This window comes from Gouania willdenowi, chromosome 17 (genome assembly GCF_900634775.1).
Source record: "Gouania willdenowi chromosome 17, fGouWil2.1, whole genome shotgun sequence".
NCBI lineage: Eukaryota > Metazoa > Chordata > Actinopteri > Blenniiformes > Gobiesocidae > Gouania > Gouania willdenowi.
In genome coordinates, this window is record NC_041060.1 from 34908197 (window position 1) to 34931074 (window position 22878).

At 38.9% G+C, this 22878-nt stretch overlaps 1 protein-coding gene across 1 annotated transcript in view; it reads left to right on the forward strand.

Annotated features, from left to right (window-relative positions):
- Positions 1-22878, forward strand: part of LOC114478823 (obscurin-like) — a gene marked incomplete at its 3' end in the record, with an annotated part of 63086 nt that overhangs the window by 11688 nt on the left and 28520 nt on the right. Inside the window, exons 4-12 of the mRNA XM_028472103.1 lie at positions 45-314; positions 2211-2477; positions 7089-7367; positions 9242-9499; positions 9983-10249; positions 13644-13916; positions 19407-19673; positions 21268-21543; positions 22381-22653. Of these exons, the coding sequence (XP_028327904.1) occupies positions 45-314; positions 2211-2477; positions 7089-7367; positions 9242-9499; positions 9983-10249; positions 13644-13916; positions 19407-19673; positions 21268-21543; positions 22381-22653 (2430 nt within the window). The remainder of the gene's footprint in view (positions 1-44; positions 315-2210; positions 2478-7088; positions 7368-9241; positions 9500-9982; positions 10250-13643; positions 13917-19406; positions 19674-21267; positions 21544-22380; positions 22654-22878) is intronic.

Consider the following 22878-nt stretch of genomic DNA (forward strand, 5'->3'; position numbering starts at 1 on the left):
CCTCTAACATTTCTCTTTACTCCTGAAATCTGGTCTTCAAACAGAGGTTGAGGTGCACATTGTGAGCTTCTTGGAGAGCTGCGTGGTGTCCGAGGGCGAGGACGTTCACTTTGAGTGTGTGCTTTCCCACGAGGAGACGTCCTGGGTCCAGTGGACCCTACAGGGCGTCCCCCTGCAGAACAACCAGATGAATGTGATCAGGAGCCACGGGCGGTGCCACAGCCTCACTCTGAGAGGGGTGACCCCCGCCGACTCAGGGAGCGTCACCTTCGCTGTGGGGAAGCACACGTCCACAGCCTCGCTCACCGTCACAGGTAAGACGAACCATCAAAGACTTCCTTCTCCTCACCATCAAAGCATTCCTTCTCCTCACCATCAAAGCATTCCTTCACCTCACCATCAAAGCTTTCTTTCTCTCCTTCTCCTTACCATCAAAGCTTTCCTTCACCTCACCATCAAAGCTTTCTTTCACCTCACCATCAAAGCTTTCCTTCACCTCACCATCAAAGCTTTCCTTCACCTCACCATCAAAGCTTTCTTTCACCTCACCATCAAAGCTTTCCTTCACCTCACCATCAAAGCTTTCCTTCACCTCACCATCAAAGCTTTTCTTCACCTCACCATCAAAGCTTTTCTTCACCTCACCATCAAAGCTTTCCTTCACCTCACCATCAAAGCTTTCCTTCTCCTCACCATCAAAGCTTTCCTTCACCTCACCATCAAAGCTTTCCTTCACCTCACCATCAAAGCTTTCCTTCTTCTCACCATCAAAGCTTTCCTTCACCTCACCATCAAAGCTTTCCTTCACCTCACCATCAAGGCTTTCCTTCACCTCACCATCAAAGCTTTCCTTCACCTCACCATCAAAGCTTTCCTTCACCTCACCATCAAAGCTTTCCTTCTCCTCACCATCAAAGCTTTCCTTCACCTCACCATCAATGCTTTCCTTCTCCTCACCATCAAGGCTTTCCTTCTCCTCACCATCAAAGCTTTTCTTCTCCTCACCATCAAAGCTTTCCTTCTCCTCACCATCAAAGCCTTCCTTCTCCTCACCATCAAAGCTTTCCTTCTCTCCTTCTCCTCACCATCAAAGCTTTCCTTCTCCTCAGCATCAAAGCTTTCCTTCACCTCACCATCAAAGCTATCCTTCACCTCACCATCAAAGCTTTCCTTCACCTCACCATCAAAGCTTTCCTTCTCCTCACCATCAAAGCTTTCCTTCTCCTCAGCATCAAAGCTTTCCTTCTCACCATCAAAGCTTTCCTTCTCCTCACCATCAAAGCTTACCTTCACCTCACCATCAAACCGATATTGCAGCCTCTGCGAATTGGCCGATATCAATCCGATACAATATCAGCATGAATTGTTACTACATTTACGACTTATTTTGAAGTGTGTAATGTAAGAAATGCCTTTTTCTATTAGTTGACGTAAATATATTTTGATATAGTTTTTTAATTAGTCATAGTCTTGTTTTTGTCAGTTTTTAAAATCCCATTTTACCACCTTTTCCACCATTTTTGGTAAGAAATTAACTTCGATCTCCTGACATGTTTCGACTGTCAACTGTCAGTCTTTCTCAGAGGCGTTTGCTGATCGCTTTGATTGGACCATTTACAAAGGAAACAGAGTTTGTCTTATTTACTGTTTTCGTGTATTTGTATGTTTGTTTGTTTTTTGGACTTTATTGTAGTTTTGTATTGTGTACCTTCGCCTAATGTTTTTTCCTGTTGTTTTGTGTATTGTTTTGAGTTCGTATACATTGTGAATTTTTTGGGTTTCACTTCTTGAAGTAGTTTTTTTGGGAGGGATTTAATAATCATAATAAAAGTAATATTCTATAATTCATTTTTATTCTTTAAAATTCTTATTTTAGGTCAAATGTTTTCTATTGACATTGAAAGCCAGCAACTCAATCTTATCATGTAAACCTGAACATTTTGTATAATATGTTATGGTTTCATTTAGTCAGACAACTTTTTTCAGGAAATTAACTTTGATCTCCTGATATGTTTTTCAACTGTCAACTCTCAGTCTTCCTCAGAGGCGTCTGCTGATAACTTTGATGTGTCCTTATGAGTTGTTTTTTGGGCGTGGCCAATTTGACAGTTCTGTCAGGTTGGCCACGCCCCCTGTGGTGGTAAAATGTGTTGATAACAATGTGATGGTGTGAGCCCTCCCTTCCTTTGATCTTTTGATCTCCTCGGCAGCTGCCGCCGTTTCCTTCGTAAAAGAGCTGCAGAGTCAGGAGGTGTCTGAAGGAGGCGTGGCCTCACTCACCTGCCAGACGTCCAGCGCAGAATGCAACGTGGTGTGGAAGAGAGGCTCCACCGTGCTCAGCGATGGAGGGAAATACAGCGTGGAGAAACAAGCTTCTACTCACACCCTCACCATCCACAAAGTCAGCACGGATGACGCTGGAGAATATTCCTGCCACGCAGGAGACAAGAAGAGCTTAGCACGCCTCAGCGTCAAAGGTTGGAGCTCCAGACTTCACCGTCACTGCATCCAAAAAATAATACACAATATATGTACTAAAGCAGGGATCAGTCTAATATGAGGGTCACATAATCAACATCAAAGGCTTTATCTGTGTTTTGTTGCCATTTCCTACAGGTTTGTGTATTTTTATAGTCTTGTGTGTGTTGGAATCATTTAGGGCCTGTACTACAAAGCTAGATTTCCTCTTATTGTGCTAACTTCTAGGATTTAATCAGTGTGTGCTGGACTACGTCTTACAGGGCTAAATCACCATGGTAACTTAGGCTGAATGACTAACCTGGTCGGGCCCAGGTTTTGTTCTGGCGAGGATTGACCAATCAGATCTCTTAGAAAATGACCTGATCAATAAAAGTAGGATTATAGTGAACACGTCTCTGTGTGAGTCTGATGTAATGCTGACAGGACAGAAAAAATGTATCCTTTAATTTACTGATGACATCCTATAGGAAACATAGAAATGTATATATGTTAAACTGACCTACATTAGTCAGCTGATGAAATCTGCACGTATTCGGTGCAAAGAGCCTCAGTCCTGTAGATAATATAAATATATAAATATGTTCCACCTTATGATGTAGGCTGATCTGTGTGAACGCAGCATCAGAGACACAAACAAGTTAAAAGTGAAAGTGATCATAGAGTCTGTTTATTCTCTGTTTATAATCTCACTAATTTAATCATTAACACTCATTAATTCCTGCATTATTTACTTTCTGCTTTTACTGCAGCAACAGTGTTGATTTTGGTCTGAATTATGGATTTTAATTTTTCAAATTTTTAACGAATTTTTCCTCATTTGTGACGTGAATTGTTCTCCAGTTTCTCAGTGATTGTGATTGGTCTGACGCTGTAATCTCCTCCTCTGTCACTAGAGTGCGCACGTAGCCAGAGGGGTGTTTTATCAAACCCAGCTCAGAGTTAAGTCCAGGTTTAACCTGAGACTCCGTTAAGCCAGGTTCTAACTGGAACAGCGGTTTCATCAAAGAGAAAACACCTTGATTGCCATAGTAACACAGTCCGTGGGTCAAACCTGCTCCTGACCAGGTTTAATCAGCAGACTTGTCTTAATCTGCTGAGTCACTCTCATGAAAACACGTCATCATTATTAAAGAAGTCAAAAAGTCTTCTGTTATACTTTTTTTTTAATTTTTTTGAGTACCGCTTTAATTTGGTATTTTAAAAGGAAATGAAACAGAATATAATAGTAAATGTTTTAATATGATTTTAAAGCCATACAAATGATGATATAATCATTATTACATGTTTAATGTGTCGCGTGTTATTAATGATATATCACAGTCTCCATGTGTTTAAACCATCAGTAATAATATATAAGGATACGTGTGTATCCATCACCTCCATTTACCTTATGTTATAAATGTGTTTATTTATTGATCACAGATTATTAATGAGAAAGCTGTAGATATACAGAGAGGGAGGGGCTTCAGGGACAGGGCGGAGCACTAAGGCTCCCAATGACAAAGATACACCATCACTTTAAGAGATGTGCACACAGTGCACGTACCTCCGTGCACAGCTCACCTACAGCGTCTACAGTGTTGGATGTGACATCCAACAGCATCCAACAGCACCACTGCTGCTCCTGCTGTTCATTTAGTGCTGAGTTCATCAAAATATTCATCAAGCACTCACTACTCTCATTAATTACATATTATTTCATTATGAATTACATCATCTCTTTTATTAAACGCTGACAGGTGTTAAAACACTTATCAAACATCAGTGTGTGATCACATGATCAGTTGTTTTCTATCATTAAACCTGTGATCGATGAAATACCCCCCAGGCTGAAATCACCTCGCTTAACTTAACTTGTTGTAATCTAGATTCATAGGACAGCTTCTGTCTGACAGAGAATGTTTTGTTAGGTGACGCTAAGGGAGATAAATCCAGGATATAATTATCTAGCTTTGTAGGACAGGTTCTTTGTTATTTTTGTTGTCGCTTTGTGCGTTTTATTGACAATTTGTCTGTTTCTGTTGTCGTTTTGTTCATTTTTGTGGTCGTCTTGTGTGTTTTGGAATAATTTTTTGTTGTTTTGTTGTTTTTTGGTCTGTTTTACTTTAACCCTCCTGTTGTCCTCGGGTCAAAATGACCCGCCACTGTGTTAAAAACCAAAAAAAAATCCCCTAAATGATGTTTTTTTAACTTGAAATTTTATGACTTTTCCTAGATTGGCACCAACAGTAGAAAAAGTGAAATGTTGCTTTTATTCACATTTCCATGTAAGCTGTACAAAAAAAGGTACAAAGGTGGTCTTCGGGTCAAAATGACCCGTGAGGCAAAAAGAGTTGAAATCAAGGTCACAGAGTTATTTACACACCACAGAATGTTACAATGTTTTAGTTGTGTCTCAGATCAATCAGTAGCAGAAGTGAAGAAGACAAATCAGGTGGGCTTCTCGCGGACCGCTGTGCCTTTGATCAGTCTCAGATCAGTTAGTAGTAAACGTGAACAAGACAGTAGCTGACGTAAACAACACAAAGGCGTTCTCGCAGACTGCAGAGCTCTTTTTCTGTGGATTTCCAGAGGTTATAAAGGTGCTGCAGATGACACGACCCCGAATTCTGTCTGTGCTGAAGCCATGAGTGTGCGTTATAACGTTGGAGAGGCTCTAGAGCTGATTTTTTCAGATGTCCAGCAAGACAACTCTGATTCAGAAGCGGAAGTGGAGAATGTATCAGAAGAAGAAGATGGGGAGGAATATAACCCAGAGCAAGATGAATCATCTTCAGAAGAAGAAAACCCTGAAGCTGAAAGAGAGACTTTCCTTTCAAAAAATGGCAAAATACCATGGTCCTCAGCAGCATATGACCAACACGGCAGGCATGCAGAACAAAACGTCATAAAGATGACCCCAGGACCCACAAGGTATGCCATTTCTCATGCCCATGACATTGTCTCTACATTCTACCTGTTTATCACACCTGCAATAGAAAAAATAATCCTGGAGATGACAAATCTGGAGGGTTTTCGCAAATATGGAGACAGCTGGAAAAAGATGGATGAGACTGACCTGCAGGCCTACTTAGCAGGCCTATGGGATCAAGTCATGGGTGGCTTGTGATGCCAAATCAAGCTATGCTTGGAAAATGCAAGTCTATACCGGGAAGCCGACCAGTGGATGCCCACAGAAGAACCAGGGGATACGAGTTGTGCTTGATGTGACAGAGGGACTGAGGGGTCACAATATGACATGTGACAATTTCTTCACCTCTTATGAACTCGGACAGCAGCTCCTGAAGAGGAAGATCACCATGGTTGGTACAGTTCGAAAGAACAAGCCTGAGCTCCCACCTGCACTGCTTGCATCAAAGGAGAGAGAGGTCTTCTCAACAAAGTTTGCCTTCACGCCCACCACCACTCTTGTTTCTTACCTCCCAAAGAAAAACAAGAATGTAGTTCTTCTGAGCACACTGCACGCAGAGGGTGACATTAGCGATCGTGAGGACAGGAAGCCAGTCATCATCCTAGACTACAACCGCAACAAAGGAGGTGTGGACAACCTAGATAAGGTGATTGGAACATACAGCTGCAGAAGGATGACTGCCCGCTGGCCCCTGGTCATCTTCCACAACATCACTGATGTTTCCTCCTACAATGCCTTTGTGATTTGGAGAGAGATCAACCCGACCTGGATGTCTCGTAAGCAGAACAAGAGGAGGGTGTTCCTGGAGCAACTAGGAAAGGCACTTGTAATTCCACTCATTGAAAGAAGGAAGCATGTCACAGAAGCCTCAGCAGCAGTTGTGAAAGCTATTCAGAGTGCAGGAGCTCCTGATCAACCTGAGGATCCAGCTACCACAGCCACTTCCCCAGCTAGGGCAAGTAAGAGGAAGAGATGTCAGTTCTGCCCTCAAAAGAAGGACTGTAAAACACATACTGTGCGCTGCAGGTGTAAGAAATGTATCTGCAAAGGCTGTGCACTTGCATACTGCCCTACATGTGCTAATTAGTTGAATGGGTTATGTTATTTTTCATATTTTTGTATTGTACATTGTCTTAAATTGTTCACTGGAGAAAGAAAATGAGTCATTGGGATGAATAAAAATGCATTCAAAACTCCTTTTTTCACATTTTTTTTTCTTTTCTTAAGCTATAGAAATACAAGTGAAGAGGGAAAACTCAGGTATTCACACATTGTGTGGTGAATGACAAGTTGTTTCTTCAAGCAAGATGAAATTTGGTGTTTAAATTCAATTAAGCTGCTTATATTGGGGGTTTAGTGAAGACGGGTCATTTTGACCCGGAGGACACAGGGTGTATACAGAAAATGAGGACAACAGGAGGGTTAATATCCACATTTTATTTCAAATCTATTCTTGAAATTTCAACTTTAATCTGGTCTTTTATACTATTATCTTGACATTATATTTCAACTACTTTTATCTTGACATTTCCACTTTATTCCTAATTTGCCCAAATTAATTTACTCCATCCTAACGGGCCTTAATCCTCTACCGTATAATGGAGATTGAAATATCTTCTAATCCTTTAAAGTGTGAATGATCCTGGTTCCATGATGTTTCTCTGACCCCCCCCCCACCCATCCTGTTTACTCTTAGAGTGCATTCGTATTGTGCGAGAGCTCCGTGACATCACCGTGACAACGGGGCAGGACGCCGTGTTCGAGGTGGAGCTGTCGCACTCGGCCGTGGACGGTTGGGAGTGGTGGCTCGGAGACAACCTCCTCCAGAACAACGATCTGAACCAGATGAGCGTCCACGGTCCATTGCACCGCCTGGTGCTGAAGATGGTGACCTCCGACGAGTCCGGGGACGTGGCCTTCATCATGGGGGAGGAGCGCAGTGTGGCTACCCTGCTGGTGGAGGACAAACCCAAAGGTAAAGCCTTCACATTCAGCATCTCATCTATAAAGCTGCAACTAACAATTATTTTCATAATCCATTAATCAGTCAATAAATTAATCAATAAATCAATAAATTTTTAAACAGTTTATAAAACACATTTAAACCCTGCTTAAGCTGATTAAACTGAAATAAAAAAGTGTCTCTTGTCGCTTGTGCACGCAAATCATACACAAACACACACATAAACACCCCTGGTGCGCACACACACACACTCATTCGCACAAATACACAAACTCTCATGCGCGCGAACACACAAACACTTGTACGAGCACACACACAAAAACACTCGTTAGCGCGAACACAAACTCTCATGCGCACGAACACAAACACTCGTGGTGCACGAACACAAACACTCGAGGTGCACGCACACAAACGCTCGTGCCCGCGAACACACAAGTACTGCGTGCGCGCACACACAAACACTCCTGATGCACACATTGACAAACACTTGTGGTGCGCACACACACACAAACACTTGTGCCTGTGAACACACAAACACTCGTGCGAACGCGCGCACACAAACACTCATGGTGCACGCACACACAAACACTTGTGCGAGCGCAAACACACACAAACACTCGTGGTGCGCGCACAGACAAACACTCGTTAGAGCGAACACAAACTCTCATGCGCGCGAACACAAACACTCGTGGCGCACACACACAAACACTCGTGGTGCACGCACACAAACATTGCGTGCGCACACACAAACACTTGTGCCCGCAAACACACAAACACCACGCGTACACACAATTGTGCGCACACACAAACATTCGTGCGAGCGCGCACACACAAACACTCGTGATACGCACATACAGTAGATAAAGACTTGTGATGCGCGCACACACAAACACTTGTGCCGGCGAACACACAAACACTGCGCACACAGCACAACAAAATTACAGAAAAACTCAAAAGTAACAGCAAAAACACACAAAATGACTCCTAAAACAACAACAACAAAAACAGTCACTGCAACAAAAAACCCCAACAAGACTTACAAAATAATAGAAAAATATACAAAACAACAACAAAATAACAGGACACAAAAATAAAAATAACAAAATCACACAAAATGACTCCTAAAACATACAAAAATATACAGTACATTATGACAACAAAAATATGGAAAAAGACAGAAAAAACACACAAAAACAACAAATAAATTACACAAAATGAGAAAAAAAAAATGTAACAGCAAAATCACCCAACGACAACAAAAAAGTGAATCACTCAATCACACAAAACAACAAAACAGCAACGCACAAAATAAGAGAAAAATGTACAAAACGACAAAAAAATACACATTATGACAACAGAAATATGGAAAATGATTCCAATACACACACAATAGTAGAAAAACACACCAAACAACAACAAAATGACACACTGACAACAAAAACACTCTAAACGATTCCAACAACAAGCAAAACAACAGCAAAAACACACAAAATGAGAGAAAAACGTTGTGACAACAAAAATACACTTTATGACAAAAAAAACTTTCACATTCAATACCAAATATTCAAATTCAGTTTCTAGTGGCACAAATCTCAGCCCATACATTTTGCTTTGTTGTTGGAATTGTTTAGTATATTTTTTTTGTTGTCATAATGTGTATTTTTTTTGTTGGTTTGTGTATTTTTCTGTCATTTTGTGTATTTTGGAGTCAAATTGTTCACCTTGGAAGCCACACACAGTTAGAGGGAGGACTGCATGTTTGATGTAGATATTTGTATATGATTCCAACCACATAATGTAACATAAAGTCTTTGGATAATGAGTGAATGAAATAAAGAATGAAGGGATCAAAGCTACAGAGTAAAGTTACACCAACGTGTTTCCAGTGCTGATCGTGGAGAAACCGCACAACACGAAGGCTTTAGAGGGTGAGACGGTGACCCTGGCCTGCACCACGTCCCATCCCAACGCCCCCGTCACCTGGACCAGGAACAACCAGGTCCTGCAAGCGGGTCTGAAGTACGACATGAGGCAGAACGGCGCCTTCCACCAGCTCCGCATCCACAATCTGAGGATGGACGACTCGGGGACGTACACGTGCGACACTGGAGACGCGCAGTGCGACGTCACCGTCACCGTGGAAGGTAAAGAGCAAAGAAGAGCTTCAAGGCATAGGCAGAGTTTGAAAAAAGAAAAAATAGAATTAAACATATAGCTCTTCTAGAGATTGACACCAACCACGATGTGTGTAAAAAACTACAATATTTGCATTTCCTGCAGAAAATGCAGGTGAAGATGCAGGTGCTGGCCCGTGTTGCACTGCATTAGCTTAGCATTAGCATTAACCTAGCGTTAGCATTAACCGAATATTAGCATTCGCCTAGCATTAGCTTTAGCCTAGTGTCAGCATTAGCATTAGCATTAGCCTAGCATTAGCTTAGCATTAGCCTAGCGTTAGCATTAACATTAGCCTAGCATTTATCTGTTTATTTGGATATCCATTAACTTTGACTAGAACCATTGAAAAATGTAATTTACCCCTGATTTGTATATTATGTATATTATATTAGGAATTGTATTTTTCCAAATGAATTTGGGAAAACAATAATGACTCCACCTCCCAACAGGCACTCCCGCCTTCTTCCATAAGGAGCTGACGAACCAGGAAGCCATGGAGGGTGAGCACGCCATCCTCAACTGTGAGCTCTCCAAGCCGGGCGTGCAAGTGGAGTGGAGAAAAGGGGGCGTGGTCCTCCAAGCCGGTCACAAGTACAAGATGAGGCAGGACGGGAAGTTTCAGGAGCTCCAGATCCACAACGTGGAGCTGGAAGATAGCGGATACTACACGTGTGACGCCGGCGACCAGCTGACCACCGCCTCCCTGTCTGTGCAAGGTACTACGTGTGTGTGTGTGTGTGTATAGGTGTGTGTGTGTCTGTGTGTGTGTGTCTGTGTGTGTGTATAGGTGTGTGTGTGTCTGTGTGTCTATGTGTGTGTATCTGTGTGTGTGTGTGTGTCTGTGTCTCTCGATATATCGCGATATTTCAACAATAATCGTATCAATCCAAAAAATGTCAAAATCGATTTTTTTAATCATATCTTTGAACGCAAAAAAAACATTTAATGTCGCTATCATTAGCATAGCACAATGTTTCTTAAATAGGGGTACGTGTACCCCTAGGGGTGCGCGATGGTACGACAGGGGGTACATAAGAGAAAGTGGAAAAATAATTGTTATTTTTAGTTAAAAATGACAATCATACTAAACATTACCAGCAACACACAAAACCACACAAATAATAATAAAAAAACAAAAAAACAACAAAATGACACCAAAAACACTCACACACACTAAGAAAGAAAAATACCATTATCAACAACACACAAAACAACAACAAAAACACACAAAATAAGAGAAAAACACACAAGATCACTAAAAAATACACAAAAATCACAGAGAAACATTTAAAATAAGATAAGAAACAACCAAACCACACTAAAAACAAAAATTTTAATAATACCAGCAACACACAAAAACACACAAAATAAGAGAAAATATATACTGAATAATTAAAAACAACAGACAAACAAAATGATGTCAGTGTTTGTTCCACATCAGGAGCTAGATGACAGGAAATGATAAAAACTATAGAAATAAAATCTATTCAGGAGGAACTAAATACTGTTTCATTCACTAATTTATTAAATGTTTAAAAAATATGTTCTCACTCATCACCAGCATTATGTTCTATATTAGTTGTTTTTTTTCACAGAATTCTGAGTAAAATGTTGCAGTCAGTAGGGATGTAACGATTAATCGTAAGGCAGTTAAATATCGATTCATAGGTATCACGATTGATATCGATCTTCTGAAAATTGAATCGCAGTACTTTTTTTTAACCAGCAGAAGGCGCTATCCACAAGTGTAGGCGGCGGGCGGAGTCTGCTAATACTTTCTTTCTGGCCGCCTTCTACTCTTAAATATGTTAATAAATGATTCATTACCCCTTTAGCACCAAATGAATATCTGTAATATTACATGAATATCTGTAAAAGTCACGTTTTTCTATTAGCTCTGTCTGCTAGCATAGCATCTCTTCTTCACTGCTAGATTAGCTGCATGCCAACCGACCACTGGGTTACCAGCGCCCTCTGCTGGTCCAAACAAATATCTGACGTAAATACAGGGCAATGACGTTTTTTTTTTTTTTAAAGTCCAATTGTTAAGGCACAAAATATATTTTTCAGTTGCACTTTTAAAAAGAAAAACAACAATTATGCAGTTTTGCATTGTTTATTATAGAACCAGAATTTAAATTAATAAGCTTCTTCTTCACTTGTATTATTCCTTTATTTATTTAATTCAAGATTTATTTTTAGTTAAATTGCATTATTTTGAATAGTTTATCAAGGGATTCTTTTGACAATTAAAAATAAAAGGAAAATAGTACAGCATTTTCTAGTTTTTTTCCCCCAAAAAAATAAAGGAATATTTTTCAGTCATCATTTGTCTACAGTCTCATTTTGTAAAATAAATCGTGAGAGAATCGTATCGTGAACCCAGTATCGTGAATTGAATCGTATCGGGAGTTGAGTGAATCGTTACATCCCTAGCAGTCAGACATAAAGGGGAAGTTGAGTCAAAAAAGTGTGTGAACCACTGGCGTAACACGTAAATGCCCGACCACTAGGTGTCAGTGAACGCACCATCAGATCTTGTTAAACTGTTTCACTCCTCAGTGCATTTTAGCTGAAGTTGATTAAACTTTATTTTCATAAAACATACTGGACACTTTAATATATGTATGTGGTTACTTTAAATTAAAAAAAGAACAATCTGTTGTAGAAGCAAAATATTTTTTTTAATGTAATTTGACAATTTGATAAACATTCCACTTGTTTTTTTTTTTTTTTTAATTTTTGTATTTGCATTACAGTTAATTACCATTTACTTGTTCTCCCAAGTTTTAAAAAATGTAATCGTATTTCATACCCTTTTGTACTTGTAAAGGTGGAATTTATAATTATTGATATTTCTATATATATTGTGATGTATATCATATCAGGATATATCGGCCCGATACTAAACAATATGATGCAGGGTTGGGGTCAATTATATTTGTAATCGCGTGATTGGTAATTAATTACAGCTAGTACATACAGAAGTATGTATTCATATAGTGGGAGGAGCTTAAGTAAAGTTGTCAATTATAGGCATAATAATAACATACTGGGTAGTATTATAAAGGGGTTTATTTGCAGGTGCAAAGTAAAATAGCGTGTGCAATTTCCCTGGTTTAATTTTATGAGACGTGTATGATAAATGTGTTGGTTTTTTTACTCATTTTTATAATTTTTTTTGTTTGTATTTTTCTGTAATGTATGTTTTTTGGAGTCATTAAGTGTATTTTTGTGCATTTCTTTTGTCATTTTAGTGTATTTTTTGTATAAATAGTTAGTTTAGTGTATTTTGAGTCATTTTCTTTTGTTGTTGTTGTTTGGTGTATTTTTGTATATTTTTGTGCATTTCTGTTGTCGTTTTGTGTACTTCCTGTATGAATATTGTTCTATTGTCAGTAGTTAGATGAAGTGGCATGTGTGACGTGAGTGAAGCTGCAGTAATCAGGTGACCTTCACTATGTAGCACCGTAACATGTAAACACTTAGATCTGACTGTAACACTACAGTCACTACCACCCTATGAACAGGTGTCGTGACACAGACTGTAACCGGACTAAATGGTGGTCCGTTATACACTCACATACCTGCACGCATGTCACGTAGACGGTGATCGATAGTGAAGCTCACCTGATCGATGTGTGTGTGTGTGTGTGTGTGTGTGGGTCTCCTCCGTTGGTTCTCACACACGCTGCTGATACATACAGTCGCCCTACTGTTGATGGCATCACAGATGACAGAGAATACAGACATTTTGTTGATCTGTCGTTGTGCCATAAACGAGGGGCGTTCAAGGATCGTCGGAAAGTTGATTTCTGCATTTTTTTTCAAAACAATTAAATTTGGGGCAATTTAAATCATATCAAGGGGTTTTTACCCCCGAAAAAAACAGCCTAGTGACGCCACTGATGGTGAATCGTATCGTATTGACAGATTCATGGCAATACACAACCCTACATCCTGTGTGTGTGTGTGTGTGTGTGTGTGTGTGTGTGTGTGTGTGTGTGTGTGTGTGTGTGTGTGTGTGTGTGTGTGTGTGTGTGTGTGTGTGTGTGTGTGTGTGTGTGTGTGTGTGTGTGTGTGTGTGTGTGTGTGTGTGTGTGTCTACAGCCAGAAAGGTCTTCATTGTGGAAGGCATTAGGTCCACAGATGTGTTTGTTGGTGAGTGGGCGGAGTTCCGCTGCCGGCTGTCGGGCAGGGCGCCGGCCAGCGTGGAGTGGTGGCTAGACGGCACCCTATTGGACAACAGTCCCGTTAGCCAGATAGAGCTAAAGCAGGAGCACGTGCACACGCTGACCCTAAAGAACCTGAACACGGACGACTCGGGCACCGTCACCTTCAGGGCGGGCGACCTCACGTGCACGGCCAAGCTCTTAGTCAAAGGTACTAGAGTTGACGCGTTGCTGCTTCACTGCTCTTTCCATGTCACGCTAATCTGTAAAAACACGGCCATGTTTGGAGGGAGCAGCACTTTGGAGGGAAACAAAAAACACGATTGAACAACAATTTCTGGGTTTTCTCATTTCCATGTTTCACGTTTGATCATCTTTCTCTGATTCCATGACTGCACAAATCAAATTCAATCAATTCAACTTTTTTTGTATAGCGCAATTTACATCAAAGTCATCTCAATGTGCTTATCAAAATATAAAATTAATAAAAAGAAAGAAAAAACCCAACAAGATCCACATGAAGAAGCATTTAGCGACAGTGGGAAGAAACAACTCCCTTTTAACAGGAATAAATCTCTGTTAGAACCAGGTTCAGAGGTGGCAGCCATCTGCGTGGACTGGTTGTGGTTAGTGGACAGAAGGACCAACAGAACAGGATAGAGAGATAGAACATCAGAGTGTCTCAGACTAGTTGAGACGTGAACCACAGATCAGGAAGTGACATCATCAGCTTCACGACACCTGAAACAGAGCAGAGAGAGAAGAACGAGGAGAAGACACTGACTGCAGAACAACATGATACATTATTATCAGGTCAGTCTGTGTTGGCCTTGGGCCTCACTCCCATTGGCCAATGTCTGCTGTAGTGGTTAGATTATGATTCAGTCCTGTTAGTAAACGCTGCTTCATTCTGAATTCACTTTTTAGTGAGTTACTACGACATCCTGACAGTAGAGTTACAATAATCTATCTAGATGTAACAAATGCATAGATTAGTTATTCAGCATCACTCTGAGCCAAGATATTCCTTATTATAGAGATATTATGGAGGTGGAAGAAAACTGTCCTTGAGATTTGTTTAATATGAAAGTTAAAAGACAAGTCAGTATCAAAGATGATGCCTAAGTGTTTTACAGGCTGTAAACTTCCTAAAATACACGTACAGTTTGTTTCAGATCAATTCCAAAAACAGGATAGTTATGTTTGGTGCTTAATTTGTAAATCATCAGGTGACAGAACAAACGCTGGGTGTTGTTCCGTCTCCAACAGAGACAAAATGTCACGGAATAAAACATTTTTCAAAGCTTTTTTTTCTAACGAAATGAGCCAATAATATCACGTGAACATAAACAACCAATCAGACCCGTTACAGAGCATCCGTCTCTCTCTGAGTGACATCTGTCAAAATGTTTCAGCAACAAGGACAGTTTAATATCACCACTAATTTAGCCACAAAGGTCACTAAAATGTCAGAACACAAAAACCCACAAATACGATTATTTTTTTTGTCATTAAGTTTTTTGACATTTTATTATCAGAACTTTGTGCCGCAAATGATCTTTTACTACTTTCAAAAGCACATAAAGTCTTTGCTCACAGTAATTAAGCAGAGAATGTCAACCATCAGCTTCATTTAGCAAAATGCTAATATTTGTATCACTATAATTCTACAGCGTTCTTTTTAGAACACAACGGAAACAAAAACCAAAGAACTGCAAACTATTTCATTCTTTTGAAAAAGAGAAAAACTGATTTTTCATGACAGACCAAACACATTGATCTGTTTTAAGAGATGATCATAAACTTTAGTTCCATCACACAAAGGAAAACGATTTACACTGTTACACTGAGGGTTCATCAGGACTTTTGGATTGTAATAGAAAATATTGTCTAACTTTTACACCCATAAGGTCATCAGTCCTCTAATGAATCAGTAGCACAGCAGAAAATAAAAATAAAATGTGTGCTTACCTTTTTATTTGTCAAAAACAACCCAAAAACAGCCATGGAGCCTAATGTCTATATCAGAACTTTAACCGTGGTCTCCTCTACGTCTCTCTGTCCCTGAGTCGTCCTCATGTCCTCTGGGTAGTTCTCCTCCTGTGTCCTGTCTGTTGGAGGCGGGTTCTCCTGCATTAGCATCATCGCTACAGGTGCTACTAGCTATGCTAACTGCTACTCGCTATGCTAACTGCTGCTGCTCTTTTCTGCTATTTCTACAGAAACAACCTTTACCTCAGGCTTAGCTTCACTTATTGGATTAACAAAGCTTTTTAAATCCAAGCCTTTTTTTAGCCATTTGCTACCGTCTTCCAAGCTAACAGAGAAAATATTTTTACGCAAAATCACACTTTAAACGTAGCGTGGGGGCGTGGCCTGACTTTCCTCTCTGTTCTTTTTACATTCAGTGTTGTGTGTACAGCTGTCCAAATATAATACTTAACATTTTAATCAAAACATCTAAAAGCAAATGAGTTGCTGGACAAAAAAACATTAGGTGCTGATCCAATGAAATAAGGTCAAAACCTGGGATTAAAGTGTTCCCCAAAACACATTATTCTGTTAATATTCATTTAATACATTTTTTAAAAATGGGACTACTTTACCGTTCTAGAGCTTGTGTTCCTCCATCTTAACATCACGGGATTGATGATCATCATTTAGAGGCTTTTTACATCATTTAGAAGCTTTTTAGACAATTTAGAAGCTTTTTACATCATTATTTTTTCAAGTCAAAATGACAACTTTTAGTTGCTCTCATAAACAGGAAAAGTTAAAGTTGTCACTTTTTTTTTTTACTAAAAGAGAATAAAAACAGTTGTGACCTAAAAAAAATCTGAGTGGTTTGGTAATAGACAATGAAGCAGGGAAGAAGAGCTCACCTAAGGGACCTTTACTCTCCAACGCCACTTTCTAGATCATTTTTACTTATTTTTACCCTTTTTCTGGAGCTACACCAAACTTTTTACCTATTTTCATCACTTTTTTTCATCCGTATTTTTGCTCCTTTTAATGTATTTTTGCTATATTTCCTCCATTTCTGACACTTCTCCATCACATTTCAGTGCTTTTTCTGCACAATTCTACCACTTATAAACCCTTTCCACCACTTTTCCACCTAATGTCACATATGTTGACCCATTATTGTCAATTTTAACCTCATTTCACCAGATTTCATGCTTATTGTTGCCACATTCCCCTTTTCCATGCCCATTATTTGTCAGTTTAAACTAAATGTTCCAATATTGACACCATCTTTTCCACCATTTTTGCTCCCAGGATTTCCATCTTTAAGATGACTATAATAATAATAATAAACGTTCCTGGATAACAGTGGATATTATTCAGATGAATAAATAAATGTGGTTATCACAGATTCATAGAACAATGGACCATCATTTTACTGACTTAATGGATGGACCCCAAAAATCTCTCCTTTATTCCCCTTATAGATGGTCCTGTCTCCACATGACTGTTCTTCAATGTTCATGTCTGTGTTCAACCACCTTCAGCTACAGTGGGGGTCCCTGCTCTATGGGACCTTTATTTTGGAGGGTCCCTGCTCTCTGGGACCTTTATTTTGGAGGGTCCCTGAGCTCTGGGACCTTTATTTTGGAGGGTTGTGGGCTGAACAGGTTGAGAACCTCTGATCTACAGGGACAGATTTAGACTTGAGTTTAACACTTCCTTTGATGCTGTCGGATGGTGATGGTGATGGTGATGGCGTCTCTGAAGTCCTGAAGTATTCAACATTTCTTGTGAATCATAAACATTCAAAGTGCTGCTCCATCCATCAAACGTTCATTTTCATTCCAGTTTATTTCTTATGTCAACCAGTTGCGTTCTCAACCTGTGAGAACCTAAACCTCTAACATCACCCAGCGTTGGCTGCTGCTACTAATGGAGTCTTGGACAAAAGGAATTGGTTCTCACGTCCAGAAAAATGTGTTAATATAATGTCAATATAAATCTGAACCCAGATTAAACCTTTGTTATGTAAGTTTCAACTGTTTCTTTTGATTATGACAACAGTAAATTGTTTAGGAAAATTTAAAATCTAAAGAACAAATACATTACGGTACCAAGATCTGGTAGTAGAAGATAGAATTATGACTTTCTCATAATTCTGACTTTTTATCTCATGATTATGAGTTTTTGTCTCATAATTATGACTTTAGTCTCCTAATTATAACTTGACTATCTCATAATTTTGACTTTACATCTCATAATTTTGACTTTACATCTCATAGTTATGACTTCCTTTCTATTTCATATTCATGACTTATACCTAATACCTTCTCATAATTATGACTTTACTAACTCATGATTATGACTTCACTAACTCATAATTATGACTTCACTATCTCATAGTTATGACTTCCTTTCTCATAATTATGACTTTACAAACTCATGATCATGACTTCACTATCTCATAATTATGATTTTACTGTCTCATAATTATGACTTCACTATCTCATAATTATGACTTCACTATCTCATAATTATGACTTAACTATCTCATAATTATGACTTTACAAACTCATGATCATGACTTCACTATCTCATAAATATGATTTTACTGTCTCATAATAATGACTTCATTAACTCATAATGGTGATTTTTTTTAAATTGTCTGCAGTGGCTGAAACGTTATGAACATAAACACAAATCTATTTCCTTATTAGTCACTTTTATTTCTTGACATTCACACTTTTATTGTGATTGTAAAAGGATTTTAATTTAAAGGGATTTTTGTTTTTGATTGAAAATATTTTTTCGGGCTGAATCATAAAGACACAAATATGGAAGCCCATTTCCACCACAAAAGTCATAATTATGAGATAAAAAGTCATAATTATGAGATAGAAAGTCATAATTATGATAGAAAGTCATAATTATGAGATAGAAAGTCATATTTATGAGAAAGAAAGTCATAATTATGAAATAAAAAGTCATTTATGAGAAAGAAAGTCATAATTATGAGAAAGTCATAATTATGAGAAAGTCATAATTATTAGAAAGTCATAATTATGAGATAGAAAGTCATAATTATGAGAGTTATAATGATGAGATAGAAAGTCATAATTATGAGATAAAAAGTCATAATTATGAGAAAGAAAGTCATAATTATGAGATAGAAAGTCATAGTTATGAAAAAGAAAGTCATAAGGATGAGATAGAAAGTCTTAATTATGAGAAAGAAAATCATAATTATGAGATAAAAAGTCATTTATGAGAAAGAAAGTCATAATTATTAGAAAGTCATAATTATGAGAGTTATAATGATGACATAGAAAGTCATAATTATGACATAGAAAGTCATAATTATGACATAGAAAGTCATAATTATGAGAATTAGAAACATTCTACCAACACTGTTACCATTTTTAATTACACGTTAGAATATATTTTTATCTCATAATTATGACTCTACTAACTTGCTGTGGTGTTTTTAAATATATTTTTTCTTTCTACTTTGCATTTGCAGAAACGTTATAAACATATTTTCTATAGTTTAAATAAAGTAGAAGAGCTAAACTCGTTTTTATTCCTTCAAATTATCACTAATCACAGTTTTCTGGACGAGAGTTTTGAGTTTTAAAACAATGTGGCATAGACATTATATTGGATGTGGGTTTATGATGTCCTGGTCTGTTGTACCATAATGCTAATCCTCTGACGCCCCCAAACCCGACCTCAGACCCCACAGTTGAGGTGGTGAACGAGATGGAGGACCTTCATGTAGTGGAGAACCAAGCAGCCGAGTTCATCTGCCAGTTCTCTCGGCCGGTAAAGGCCCAGTGGAGGAAAGACGGGCAGCCCGTGCAGCCTGACGGCCGGAGGCTGGTAGTGGACCAGGACTGGACCGTGGCTCGCTTGTACATTAGCCGCGTCTCACCCCAGGACGGGGGCGTGTACTCCTGTGAGGCCGACGGCACCAGCGTGGTCGCTTCTCTGTACGTGTCAGGTGAGCTTCCCTCCCTGAGGAGAGAGAGAGAGAGAGAGAGGGAGGGCGCCGCGCTTTGACCACCAACACCAGCTGTGTCCAAACATTCTTCATTAAAGATGTCCTAAAGCAGGGGTTCTCAACCTTTGGGTTGGAGTATTCTGAACAATTTGAGCTCATTTTTGTTTATTTTTACATTTTTCTGCAACTACACCAAACTAATCATATTTTAACTTATTTTCATAACTTTTTGTACCATATTTACTCCCATTTCTGACACTTCATCACATTTCAATGCTTTTTTGGACATTTTTTTCCTCTTTCCAGACATGTTCAGCACCTAATGTCACATGCTGTATATTGACCCATTATTGTCACTTTTAACCTATTCTCACCATATTTCATGATTATTTTAGCCATTTTAACCACATTCACCATTTGTCATGCCCGTTATTTGCCAGTTTAAATTCATTGTTCCAATATTGACACTTTGAACCCTTTTTCTGTCTGTTTTTTTTTCTACTCTAAATTGCAACTTTTAACCAATTTCTGTGGTTTTTAAAATCCCATTTCACTACTTTTTTAACACCATTTTTTGGTCACTTTTAACCCATTTTATTTCTGATTAAAACAATAATTTGCAGTTTTAAGATGACTATACACTATGGCACAAATACCATATTTTCTGGACTATTGAAAGCACCAATGTTTGGCAACATTTCAATAATTTAGCAATTTTCCAAAAAAAAATCCAGTTAAAGGCTGCACCCTATTGGCTGATGAGACCCTTTAATTGGTCCCCAATATTTTATAAACAATTTGAGCTTTTTTTCTGCAACTACACCAAACTTACCATATTTTAACCTATTTTCATCACTATTTTTGCTCCTTTTAATGTGTTTTTGCTACATCACTCCCATTTCTGACTCTTCTCATCACATTTCAATGACTTTTCTGCAATTTTTTTCTACTTTAAAAATATTTTAGGCATTTATAAACCTCTATATAACCTCTTTTCATCATATTTCATGTTTATTTTGGCCAATTTAACCACATTACCCATTTGTCATGCTGATTATTGGCCAGTTTAATCTAATTTGTGCTACTTTTAGGCCAATATTGACACTTTTGACTGTTTCTTCTGTCTATTTTTGCCCATTCTAATTTGCAACTTTTTAGTGGTGGTTTTTAAAATCGCATTTCACCTCCTTTTCCACCATTTTTGGTCACTTTGAACCATTTTATTAGTGATTAAAACCAGGATTTCCATCTTTAAGATGACTATACTAATAATAATAATGAACGTTCCTGGATAACAGTGGATATTATTCAGATGAATAAATAAATGTGGTTATCACAGATTCATAGAACAATGGACCATCATTTTACTGACTTTATGGATGGACCCCAAAAATCTCTCCCCTTTATTCCCCCTTATAGATGGTCCTGTCTCCACATGACTGTTCTTCAATGTTCATGTCTGTGTTCAACCACCTTCAGCTACAGTGGGGGTCCCCGCTCTCTGGGACCTTTATTTTGGGGGCCGGTGGCTGAACAGTTTGAGAACCACTGGTTTAAAGGACTTTGTTGATGGTCTTTTTTGCGGTTTCTGCAGCTAAACCCATCCACATCGTTCAGGGCCTGGAGAACGTGGAGACCCTCGATGGGGGCGAGGCGCTCTTCGAGTGCGCCCTGTCTCGTCCTGAGACCAAAGACTGCTGCTGGCTCCTGGATGGGAAACCCGTGAAGGAGTCCAGCACCGCTGAGCTCGTCACTTTTGAGAGCGGTCGACGTCATCTGTTGCTGCTCAAAGAGTTGCACGCCAGCGACAGCGGTACAGTGACCTTTAGAGCCGAGACTGCATCCAGCAGTGCTCAGCTCTCCGTCAAAGGTGAGGAAACCACTACTTAAACGTTATTAAACAGCAGATAGAAAGTAGGCGTGCTAACGTTATATCGTTACATTTCTTTCTTTTCTTCTTTTTCCAAAGAAACGTTTTTTAAAAGGACTTCATTTGAATTGCCGCTTATTTTGAGCGTTGAAAAAGTCGACCCACGTCATGCAATATCAATACAATCCTACTTCTCATGTGCAAACAATCACCTCAGCTGTAAAAACAGGCCAAAACGTCCTAAAGGTGGAGCTACAGCAAACCTCTAAAGTTCAACATATCTCAACAAATCAACCAAATGTGCTACAGATTTGTTTGTGAACGTAATACACAAAATGACAATATGCTACGAGAAACAGAAATAAAAATACACAAAATAACAATTAGTTACACATTCATTACACAGAATGGGTACAAAAATACACAAAATGACAATATGCTACAAGAAACAGAAATATAAATACACTAAATAACAATTAGTTTCACAAAACAATTACAAAAATATACAAAATGACAATAATTTATGCAAACGACAACAGAAATACACAAAATGATGACAATGTTATGCAAAAAAGCAAAAACAATACACAAAATGACAATAAATTATACAAAACAGAAACAAAATTATACAAAGTGACAAATAATGTAAAACTGCAACAAAAATACACAAAATGACAATATGTAATGCTAAAAAGCAAAAACATTACACAAACCCTTTGTTAATCATGTGATTCTCAGATCATGTGATAAAAGTGTTTGATCACTGCCCTAATGCTTTCATGTTGACAGTGCACCATAAATCAAAGGCAGTAAGTGTGAGTGTGTGCTTGGACTCAGGCTGGCAGCTGGAGGTTCTGAAGGCTCTGGAGGACCGCGTGGTTGCGGTTGGTGAGAAGGCGGAGTTCTGCGTGGAGCTGACGGAGGCGGTGCCTGAGTCTGAGGTGACGTGGTATGCTAACGGGGTGGAGCTAAAGCCCAGCGAGCTGTGGGCCATGAGGGCCGAGGGACACTCGTATCGACTGGTCCTCAAACAAACGCCTCTGATGCCCCAGCAGGAGGTCACGTTCGCTGCCAGAGATGCGCTGTCATTGGCCAAGCTCATCATCATCTGTAAGGGTTCACATTAATGACCAATCAGAACGTTAACACAGGAAACATCAAAGGCTTTGTGTGTTTTGTGTTGTCACTTATTGTAATTTACCATTATTTAGTGTTTTTGCAGTTGTGTTCTACATTTTATGTATTTTTCTGTCATTCTGTGTTTTTGGACTAATTTAAGCCTTTTATGTTGTCATTTTGTGTGCTTTTGGAGTTGTTTTGTGCATTTTTGTTGTC